Below are 12,013 nucleotides of genomic sequence, written 5' to 3'. Positions count from 1 at the left end.
TCATGTTTAAGGTAATTATCGATATGTATGTTCCCATGACCATTTTCTTAATTGTTTTGGGTTTGTTTTTGTAGGTCCTTTTCTTCTCTTGTGTTTCCCACTTAGAGAAATTCCTTTAGCATTTGTTGTAGAGCTGGTTTGGTGGTGCTGAATTCTCTTAGCTTTTGCTTGTCTTTAAAGCTTTTGATTTCTCCATCAAATCTGAATGAGATCCTTGCTGTGTAGAGTAATCTTGTTGTAGTTTCTTCCCTTTCATCACTTTAAGTATATCATGCCACTCCCTTCTGGCTTGTAGAATTTCTGCTGAGAAATCAGCTGTTAACGTTATGGGCGTTCCCTTGTATGTTATTTATTGTTTTCCCTTGCTGCTTTCAGTAATTTTTCTTTGTCTTTAATTTTTGCCAGTTTGATTACTCTGTGTCTCTGCGTGTTTCTCCTTGGGTTTATCCTGTATGGGACTCACTGCGCTTCCTGGACTTGGGTGGCTATTTCTTTTCCCATGTTAGGGAAGTTTTCGACTATAATTTCTTCAGGTATTTTCTCTGGTCCTTTCTCTTTCTCTTCTCCTTCTGGGACCCCTGTAATGTGAATGTTGTTGCATTTAATGTTGTCCCAGAGGTCTCTTAGGCTGTCTTCATTTCTTTTCATTCTTTTTTCTTTATTCTGTTCCACAGCATTGAATTCCACCGTTCTGTCTTCCAGGTCACTTATCCATTCTTCTGCCTCAGTTATTCTGCTATTGATTCCTTCTAGTGTAGTATTCATTTCAGTCATTCTATTGTTCATCTCTGTTTGTTTGTTCTTTAATTCTTCTAGGTCTTTGTTAAACATTTGCATCTTCTCTATCTTTGCTTCCATTCTTTTTCCGAGGTCCTGGATCATCTTCTATCGTTATTCTGAATTCTTTTTCTGGAAGATTGCCTATCTCCACTTTATTTAGTTGTTTTTCTGTGGTTTTATCTTGTTCCTTCATCTGGTACATAGCCCTCTGCCTTTTCATCTTGTCTATCTTTCTGTGAATGTGGTTTTCGTTCCACAGGCTGCAGGTTTGTAGTTCTTGCTTCTGCTGTCTGCCCTCTGGTGGATGAGGCTATCTAAGAGGCTTGTGTAAGTTTCCTGATGGCAGGGACTGGTGGTGGGTAGAGCAGACTGTTGCTCTGGTGGGCAGAGCTCAGTAAAGCTTTAATCCGCTTGACTGTTGATGGGTGGGGCTGGGTTTGGTCCTTGTTGGTTGTTTGGCCTGAGGCAACCCAACACTGGAGCCTACCTGGGCTCTTTGATGGGGCCAATGACAGACTCTGGGAAGGCTCATGCCAAGGAGTACTTCCCAGAAGTTATGCTGCCAGTGTCCTTGTCCCCACGGTGAGGCACAGCCACCCCCTGCCTGTGCAGGAGATGGTCCAACACTAGCAGGTGGGTCTGGTTCAGTCTCTATGGGGTCACTCCTCCTTCCCCTGAGTCCCGACGTGCACACTACTTTGTGTGTGCCCTCTAAGAGTGGAGTCTCTGTTTCTCCCCGTCCTGTTGAAGTCCTGCAGTCAGATCCCACTAGCCTTCAGAGTCTGATTCTCTAGGAATTCCTCCTCCTGTTGCCAGACCCCCAGGTTGGGAAGCCTGATATGGGGCTCAGAACCTTCACTGTAGTGGGTGGACTTCTGTGGTATAAGTGTTGTCCAGTCTGTGAGTCACGCACCCAGCAGTTATGGGATTTGATTTTACTGTGATTGCGCCCCTCCTATGGTTGCATTGTGGCTTCTCCTTTGTTTTTGGATGTGGGGTATCTTTTTTGGTGAGTTTCAGTGTCTTCCTGTCGATGACTGTCCAGTAGCTAGTTGTGATTCTGGTGTTCTCACAAGACGGAGTGAGAGCACGTCCTTCTACTCCGCCATCTTGGTTCCTCGTATTGTGTTTTTGTAAATTTTTTTTGTATCATCTTATGGGTGGAGTCTTGGCTTTGGATTCAGATATACATGAAATTAAATTCAGCATCTACCATGTAATATTGTTGTATCCTTGTGAAAGTTGCAAGCTCTACGAGCTTTTTTAATCACATCTATAAAATGAAGATAATACCAATCTAATTGGATTATTAGGAGAGTTAAAATGACAAATTATATGTCAAACATCTAGCATAGTGCCTAGCATATAACAGGTACTTTGGGATTATTAATTTTTTCTTATTTCAAGAATATATATATATATAGTATGATTTAAGTATTGTGACTGATACTTTTCATGTGTCATAATTGTTTTTCCCTTCAGAGTTGTTAACTAAAGAGGTTATCCATTTATTCCCATGTGATTGTAATTGAGTAGAGTGTTTTCAAAACTCAGATTTTGGAATTGTCTTCCATATTTGCAATTCATTCTTCTGAAATTCCCAATTTCGGGTGAATTTTATTTTTTATGGTAATCAAAAAGACTGAAATTTTTAAACCAGTTTTTGAGACAGCGTTGGAATAAGACTAAATAATAATACTGCCTTTCTTATCTTACATTGGATTCCGAAGACTATATTAGATAAGTATCAGACATATTTAGGATTATCATGATATCATTTGAAATTAGTATATTATCTCCTATGATGACTATTTTGAAAAGGACAGCTATCTGTTGGGTATATGAGTACTGAATTGTTTGTTAAAAAGTATTCGTTCACTGCTTATTTTTGTCTCATATATTTACATAGTTGTATCCTTCACATACTTCACATTGCAAAAATTTTACTTTTTTTTTCTGAAAAAATGTTTTCAACTTTTTTTTTTAGCGCTCACCAGAATATACCAATTGCCGATATCTGTGCAAACTTTGCTTAATTCACATTGAAAACATCCAGGGAGCTCATAAACATATAAAAGAGAAACGACATAAGAAAAACATTTTGGTAAGTCTTTTTACAAAATATTTTATTTATTTATTGAGTGGTAAAACTATATCAAATATTTTTTATTAATGAAAGTAAAAATCAAGTATTTGTCTAGTCATATAGTAGTAACTGAAATGATAGCGTTGAAAGCTGTGATTGCCTTTCTTATCTTAGGTGATCAGGAGGGGAACCTTCTCAGAGACCAGTTTGCTTATCCTAAAGTATGTTGATTCCTAAGTTTAAAGGTACAGTCAGTTAGTCCAACCAATATTTATTGAGTTCTTATGTGTTAGGTCTAGGGAGTGGTGAATAAGATAGTCATGGTTCTTGTCCTCAGAGTTTCTAAAGTGTTGGTGAAGGCATACATTGAATAAGGATTTAAGTAAGATGAGTTTTATTAAAGGGGCAATTGTGGTGCTAAGGAAGTGTACAAGGATATTTTACTTAATTTAGAGGAGGGGTAGTTTCTTTGAGAAAGTGACATTTGTTGAACCTTGAAGTAGAGGTTGAGTGGCATAGAAGGGTGAGATGAGAGCATTTTACACAAAAAAGCAGTATGAAGGTCTCTAAGTTATGAAAGGACATGGCATATGAGGAGCTGAAAGAGCATGATTGGAGCAAAGAGAGCCAGGAGGAAAATGATATGAGATGAAGCTGGAGAAGCCCAGATCATGCAGGGCCTTTTAAGGTTTAGCCTTTGGGAATTCATAAGTTTTCAGTGATTTTTATTAGAACATTTCATATAGATATAGTATAAGTAGAATATTCTCTTTTTAAAATTCATTAGTATGTTAGCTATTTAATTTTTTCTTTTCAAAGTTATAATGTTAATTCTATATAAATTCTTACTTATCTCTAAGATATCTTCTCTGAGAAATACTCTTTTACTTGACCTTCCTAACAAGTCTGTGTTATAGGTACACTTTCTTGGTGTTCCCACAGTGGCTTGATCAGAAAACCTTATACACTGTGTTATAAATGTCTGCCTTCTCTCTTCTTCCAGGCTTCAGTATCCAAATATTGTAGAGGACAGGTTTAATTTCTTATTTATTTTTGTTTCTGCGTTGCTTAGTAAAGTGTCTGACACATAGTAGGTGCTCAGCACATTTTTATTGAAAATAATGAATGCATTGAAAAAATTCAGGAACTTAGAAGGAAAAGAAATCATTCAGATTTTATCAGCCTATTATTTTGATTTAATTAGCATTTCAGAAGACTTAATAGAACAGAGCCAAAGTGGTAGTTTAGGAGATAATAACTGAGAAATTTCAAGAAATGTTCAAAGATGCTGATCATTAGCTGTAGGAAGCTCAGGGAATTCCAAACAGACTTAAAAAGAAAGCCATTATATATTATATACATTATAGGGAATTTTAGAATATTACAAAAAAACAAAACTAACCTTAAAAGCAGCTCTACTGGACTTTTGGTGAAGTTGGAATAACAGGGCCTGGATTTACCTTCTCCTCAAAATAACCAACAAAACAAAAAAAGACAAAAATCACTAATAATGTCTTCTTTAGGCAATGAAGGACCAACAGTGAATGGAAAACAAATGAGATGAGCTCAATGATTACTCCAATTTGAGAGAGTTTCTAGATGGTATTATAGGAAGTAGAATGCAGTGGATTCCCAGGGTTGAGATGGACGAGTCCAGGGAGTACAGCGTGGCTAGAGTTTGTAGGACAGAATAACAAAAATGAGAAAGCTATACAGAGAGAAACCCAGAGATCTATGGACAGTCCCCTCAGAGTATTCAGCACAATACTGTGGTGCATGCATGTGGGAAAGCTTCCTGAAGCCAGAGAAAGAACCATCTGAGGGGATTAGAACAGTGCTTGGTGCTCACACAGAGCTGGGAATAGTATCTTCCAGCTATCCAGACTGAAAAGCCTCATACTTCGTGGGGTATTGGGTAGAGTACTCAGAAAGGTCTTATTTTACTAATGGGGAATATTTAACCCTAAACTAAATGTGGTCTGGTCCCAACTAAAAAGTTTTAAAGGCAAGATCCAAAAGAATAAACTATTTCCAAGTATTTCATGTCATTATTGAACAAAGCTTGAGAATATTTATAGGAATACAAAATATCTATCGCTGCCAAAAAGTTCACATTGTCTGCCATTCAGTCAAAGATTATCAGGCATACATGGAAGCGGGAAAATACAAACCATGAAGAGAAGAAAGATCAGCTAGTCAAAACTGACCTTGAACTGACCCAGTAGAATTAGTAGAGAAGAACATTAAGGCAGTTAATATAACTATATTCCTGATGTTCCCAAAAATAGAGACATGGAAGATATAAAAAAAGATTCAAATTGAACTTATAGAAGTGAAAACTACAATGTCTAAGATGAAAAATACAGTGCGTAGGACTAATGGCAGATCAGACATTGCAAAAGAAAAGGTTAGTGAGGGGCTTCCCTGGTGGCGCAGTGGTTAAGAATCTGCCTGTCAGTGCAGGGGACACAGGTTCGAGCCCTGGTCCGGAAGCATCCCACATGCTGCGGAGCAACTAAGCCCATGCGCCACAACTGCTGAGCCTGTGCTCTAGAACGCGTGAGTCACAACTGCTAGCCCACGTGCCACAACTACTGAAGCCCACGTGCCTAGAGCCTGTGCTCTGCAACAAGAGAAGCCACCGAAATGAGAAGCCCATGCACTGCAATGAAGAGTAGCTCCCACTCGCCACAACTAGGGAAAGCCTGTGTGCAGCAATGAAGACCCAATACAGCCAAAAATAAACAAAATAAATAAATTTATATTAAAAAAAAAGAAGGTTAGTGAACTTGAAGATAAAGCAATGGAAACTGTCCAAAATGAAACAGAAAGAAAAAAGAACTTGGGAAAAAGAAAGAAAAGAGGATCATTGAGCTCTGGGATAATTGATATGTATGTACCAATTCTACACAAACTCTTCCAGAACACTGAAGAGGAAGAATGCTTCCCAACCCAGTCTGTGAGGCCCACATTACTCTAATACCAAAACCAGGAAAGGACATTACAATGAAAGAAAACTTCAGAGCAATATCCCTCATTAACGTAAATGCAGAAATTCTGAACATTATTTTAGAAAATTGAATCCAACAGTATATTTAAGGAAGAAATACATCATGACCAAATAGGAATTTATTACAGGAGTGCATTGTTGGTTTAACATTAGAAAATGAATCAATGTAATTCATCATACTAACAAACCGAAAAAGAAAACTATATGATCATCTTAGTAGATGCTGAAAAAGCATTTAAAGTCCTGATTAAAAAATCTCAGCAGGGCTTCCCTGGTGGCGCAGTGGTTGAGATGCAGGGGACACGGGTTCGTGCCCTGGTCTGGGAAGATCCCACATGCCGCAGAGCGGCTGGGCCCGTGAGCCATGGCCGCTGAGCCTGCACGTCCGGAGCCTGTGCTCCGCAACAGGAGAGGCCACAACAGTGAGAGGCCAGCGTACCGCAAAAAAAAAAAAAATCTCAGCAGACTAGGAATAGAAGGGAGCTTCCTCAACATGATAAAGAACATCTATGAAGAAGTCACAGCTAATTTTATACTTAATGGTGAAAGACTGAATGTTGTCTCCCTAAGATTAGGAAAAAAGACAGGCATGAAAATGGTATAGCTGCTGTGGGAAACTGTGTTGCAGTTCCTCAAAAAGTTAAAAATGGAATTACCGTGTGATCCAGCAATTACACTTTTGAGTATATACTCAGAAGAATTGAAAACAGGGTCTTGAAGTGATATTTGTACGGCCGTGTTCATCGTAGCATTATTCACAATAGCTTAAACATAGAAGCAGCTCAGTTGTCCATCAACAGATGAATGGATAAATAAACTGTCACATATACATACAGTGAAATATTATACTGCCTTAAAAAGCAAGGCAGGGAGGACTTCCCTGGTGGTCCAGTGGGTAAGACTCTGTGCTCCCAATGCAGGGGGCCCAGATGTGATCCCTGGCCGGGGAACTAGATCCCACATACATGGCGCAAGTAAGAGTCTGCATGGTGCAACTAAGAAGTCTGCATGCTGCAACTAAGAGCCCGCATGCCACAACTAAAAAAGATCATGTGTGCCGCAACTAAGCATGCCATAACAAAGATCCCACGTGCTGTAACTAAGACCTGGTGCAGCCAAAATAAATATTTAAAAGGAAAAAAAAAAAAACAAGGCAGAGACTTCCCTGGTGGTCCAGTGGTTAAGACTTTGCCTTCCAATGCAGGGGATGTGGGTTTGATCCCTGGTCGGGGAGCTAAGATGGGACATGCCTCCTGGCCAAAAAACTAATACGTAAAACAAAAGCAATATTGTAACAAATTCAATACAGGCTTTGAAAATGGTCCACATAGAAAAACATAATCTTTAAAAAAAAAGGAAAGGCAATTCTGATATGTTACAACATGGAAGAACCTTGAGTAAATTAAAGCTAAGTGAAATAAGCCAGTCATAAAAAGACAAATACTGTATGATTCCACTTATATGAGGTACTTAGAGTAGTCAGAATCATAGAGATAGAAAGTAGAATGGTGGTTGTCAGGGACTGGAGAGATGGAGGAATGGGGAGTTATCCTTAATGGGTGTACAGTTTCAGTTTTACAAGATGAAAAGAATTCTGCTGATGAATGATGGTGATAGTTGCCCAACAAATGAATGTCCTTAATTCCACTGAATTGTACTTGTAAAAATTGTTAAGATAGTAAGTTTTATGTTATGTACATTTTATCACAATAAAAAAATTGGAAAAAAAAGATAGATATGTTCACTCTTACCAGTTTTATTCAGCATTTTATTAGGGGTTCTAGCCAGTGTAGTCAGGCAAGAGAAAGAAAGGCAAGCTATCCAAACTGGAAAAGAAGTGAAACTATATTTGTAGGTAATATGATTGTTTATATAGAAGTCTAGAAAAGACTTATTCATTAGAATTAATGAGTGAGTTTAGCAAGGTTGCAGAATACAAGCTCAATATGCAAAAATCAATTATATTTTTATATACTAACAGTAAACAGTATAAAATTGAAATTAAAAAAAACTGCTATTTATAATAGCATCAAAATATGCAAAACTTGTGTACAGAAATTACAGAACATTCCTGAGAGAAATTAAAGAAGAGCTAAAGAAATGCAGAAATAAACCTTTTTATATGTTGGAAGAATTGATATTGTTAAATTTCTTTCTAAACTGACCAAAATCCCAAATTGAAAAGCTGATTCTAAAATTCATCTGGAGGGACTTCCCTGGTGGTCCAGTGGTAAAGAATCTTCCTGCAATGCAGGGGATGTGGGTTCGATCCCTGGTTAGGGAACTAGGTTCCCACATGCCACGGGGCAATTAAGCCCACGCGCCACAACTAATGAGCTCATGCGCCTCAACTTAGAGAGCCTACGTGCTGCAAAACTACAGAGCCCACAGGCCCTGGAGCCTGCGTGCTACAACTAGAGAAGAGAAAACCCGCATACCACAACTTCGAGAAGCCCGCATACCTCAACAAAGATCCTGCATGCCGCAACTAAGACCCGACGCAGCCAAAAACAAACAAACAAATAATAAATAAATCTTTAAAAAAAAGCTATAATGGAAAAGAATCTGCAAAAGAATCTGTCTGTATAACTGAATCACTTTGTTGTACACCTGAAACATTGTAAATCAACTATACTTCAATAAAAAAGATAAAAAAGAAGAGAAAAGCTAAAATTCATCTGTAAATGCAAAGACCCTAGAAAATCTAAAACAACTTTGAAAAAGACCAAAGTTGGAGGACTAACAACACCTGATTTCCAGACTTATAAAGCTGCAATAATCAAAGTGTGATATTGGCATCAAGTAGACAAGTAGATCAGTGGAGCAGAATAGTGAGTCTAGAAATAAGACTACAGTTCTATGAACAACTGAATTTTGACAGACATTCAAAGGTAATTCAGTGGAGAAATGATAATCTTTTAAACATATGAAAAGTTAGATATCCGTGTACAAAGAAAGACCTTTGATCCATACCTTGCACTATGTAAAAAAATAACTCAAAACTGGATTACAGACCTAAATGTAAAACCTAAAAGTATAAAGTTTACAGAATAAAAAATGAGATAAAATCTTTATGACCTTGGATTAGGCAAAATTTCTTAGGTATGATACCAGAGGAAAAAAATGATTAATGGGACTTCCTCAAAATTATAAACTTATGCTTTTTGAAAGATATTTTTAAAAGAACAACAATATTAGCTGCAGACTGGGAAAAAATATTTGCAAATCATATCTGGTAAGTGATTTGTATATAGAAGATATAAAAAACTTTCAAAACTCAATAATAAGTATAGTAATCCCCCCCTTATTCGTGGTTTTGCTTTCTGTGGTTTCATTTACCCTTGGTCAGCCATGTCTGAAAATATCAAATGGAAAATTCCATAAATAAACAACTTACAGTTTTAAGCTACATGCCATTCTGAATAGTGTGGTGAAATCTCATGTTGTTCAGCTTCATCCTGCGTGGGATATGAAACATCCCTTTGTTTAGCATATCCACGCTGCGTATACTACCTGCCTGTTAATCACTTAGTAGCCATCTTGGTTATCAGATTGGCTGTTGGTGGTATCACAGTGCTTGTGCTTGAGTAATCCTTATTTTATTTAATAATGGCCCCAAAGTGCAAGAGTAGTGATGCAGGCCATTTGGGTAGTCTCTTAATGTGCCTAATTTATAAATAAAACTTTATCATAGGTAAGTATGTAGAGGAAGAAAACAGTATTTACAGGGTTTGGTGCTATCTGTGGTTTCAGGCCTCCACTGGAGGCGTTGTAACATATCCTCCAAGGATAAGGGGTGACTACTGTAAACAACCAAATAAGAATATGGGCCAAAGGTTAGAGCCAACACTTTTTAAAAGAAGACATACAGATGTCAAACACATGAAAAGATGCTCAACATTATTCGTCATTAGGGAAATCACTACACTTATTAGAACAGCTAAAGTTGAAAAGATTGACTATGCCAAGCGTTGTCAAGGATGTGAATGAATGGCAAGTCTAAAACAGGGCTGGTGGAAATGTGAAATATTACATCCACTTTCTTTTTATTTTATTTATTTTTTTAAACTTAAAAAAATATTTATTTATGTGGTTGCACTGGGTCTTAGTTGTGGCTCACTGGCTCCTTAGTTGCGGCTCACTGGCTCTTTAGTTGTGGCATACATGTGGGATCTAGTTCCCTGACCAGGGATCGAACCTGGGCCCCCAGCATTGGGAACACGGAATCTTATCCACTGAGCCACCAGGGAAGGCCCCTCCTTTCTTTTTAAAGATTTTTTTCTTTTTTAATTAAAAAAATTTTTTTTAATTTATTTGGCTAAATTGGGTCTTAGTTGCGGCACGTGGGACCTTTGTGGCATGCACGGTGTTTTCGTTGCGGTGTGTGGGCTTCTCTAGTTGTGGCATACGGGCTCCAGAGCTCATGGGCTCAGTAGCTGAGGCATGCAGGCTCTCTAGTTGTGGCATGTGGGCTCTAGAGCACACGGGCTTAGTAGTTGCGGCCCGTGGGCTTAGTTGCCCTGTGGCACGTGGGATCTTAGTTCCCCGACCAGGGATCGAACGTGCGTGCGTCCTCTGTGTTGGAAGGCGGATTCGTAGCCACTGGACCACCAGGGAAGTCCCTAAAGGTTTATTTTTAAATTATTTTTAATTGAGAGTTGGTTGACATATAACATTATATTAGTTTCAGGTGTACAACATAATGATTCAATATATGTATATTTTGTGAAATGATCACCACAGTAAATCTAGTTAATATCCACCACCACACATAACAATTTATTTTTCTTGAGGTGAGAACTTTTAAGATTTACTCTCAGCAACTTTTCAATATACAATACAGGGCATGTGGGCTTTGTACCTTTTGACTACTTTCACCCATTTCGCTCACCCCCAACCACCCACCCCTGCCTCCGGCAACCACCAATCTGTTCTCTGTACGAGTTCAGGTTTTGTTGTTGTTGTTTTTAGATTCCACGTGTGAGATCATACAATATTTGTCTTTCTCTGTCAGACTTATTTCATTTAGCAATATGCCCTTAGGGTCCATCCATGTTGTGGCACATGGCAAGATTTTCTTTATTTTTATGGCTGAATAATATTCAGTTATATATATGGACCACATTTTCTTTATTCATTCATCCATCAGTGGACACTTAGGTTGTTTCCATGTCTGGGCTATTGTAAATAATGCTGCGTTGAACATGGAGGTGCAGATTTCTTTTCCCGTTAGTGTTTTCATTTCTTTTGGATAAATACCCAGAAGTGGAATTATTGGATCATATGATAATACATCCACTTTGAAAACATTTTGGCAGTTTTTAAAAAGTTAAACATACGCCTAATATATGATTCAGTCATTCAATTCCTATGGATTTCTCCAAGATAAGTGAAAGTATATGTCTTTACATTTACTTGTATATGAATATTCAAAGCAGTTTTATGTGTAATAGCCAAAGAGGTGAACAGATATACAAATTGTGGTATATCCATACCTTGTTATACTATTTGGTGTAAAAAGGAATGAACAGCACAACATAGATGAATCTCAAAATAAGTATCCTGAGTGTAAAAAGCCAGACAAAAATGACTATATTTGGTGTAAAAAGGAATGAACAGCACAACATAGATGAATCTCAAAATAAGTATCCTGAGTGTAAAAAGCCAGACAAAAATGACTATATTTGGTGTAAAAAGGAATGAACAGCACAACATAGATGAATCTCAAAATAAGTATCCTGAGTGTAAAAAGCCAGACAAAAATGACTATATACTGTGCGATTCCATGCATATGAAATTCTAGAAAATGCAGTCTAAGCTATAGTCATAGACAGCAGGTTGGTGGTTGCCTGAGTATGGGTGTGAAAGAGGGAGGGAGTGATTACAAAGGGATATGAGGGAATTTCTGCGAGTGATTGATATGTTTATTATCTTGACGGTGGCAATGGTTTTATTATATACATATGTCAAAAATGAACCAAGTTGTAAACCTTAAATATGTGCAATTTGTTTTATATAAATTATATCTCAGTAAAGTTTCTTTTTGAAAAGCAGCCAGAAAAAAAGTTAAGGTCATTCATAAAGGTGTGGAAGTTGGGAATGTGGCTGACTTATCAGTAGTAGCAATAGAAGCCAGA

At 37.7% G+C, this 12,013-nt stretch overlaps 1 protein-coding gene across 5 annotated transcripts in view; it reads left to right on the top strand.

Moving 5' to 3' along the window:
• TUT4 (terminal uridylyl transferase 4) overlaps positions 1–12,013 on the top strand; it is a 135,218-nt gene that overhangs the window by 42,642 nt on the left and 80,563 nt on the right. For all 5 annotated transcript variants that reach the window (XM_024739266.1, XM_024739265.1, XM_024739264.1 and 2 more), the window contains exon 5: positions 2,768–2,884. In XM_024739266.1, coding sequence (XP_024595034.1) covers positions 2,768–2,884 — 117 coding nt within the window. The remainder of the gene's footprint in view (positions 1–2,767; positions 2,885–12,013) is intronic.

This window comes from Neophocaena asiaeorientalis, unplaced genomic scaffold (assembly GCF_003031525.2).
Source record: "Neophocaena asiaeorientalis asiaeorientalis breed wild unplaced genomic scaffold, Neophocaena_asiaeorientalis_V1.1 scaffold138, whole genome shotgun sequence".
Taxonomy (NCBI): domain Eukaryota; kingdom Metazoa; phylum Chordata; class Mammalia; order Artiodactyla; family Phocoenidae; genus Neophocaena; species Neophocaena asiaeorientalis.
Note: the sequence above shows the minus strand (reverse complement) of the source record. Positions and strands in the feature narration are given on the sequence as shown.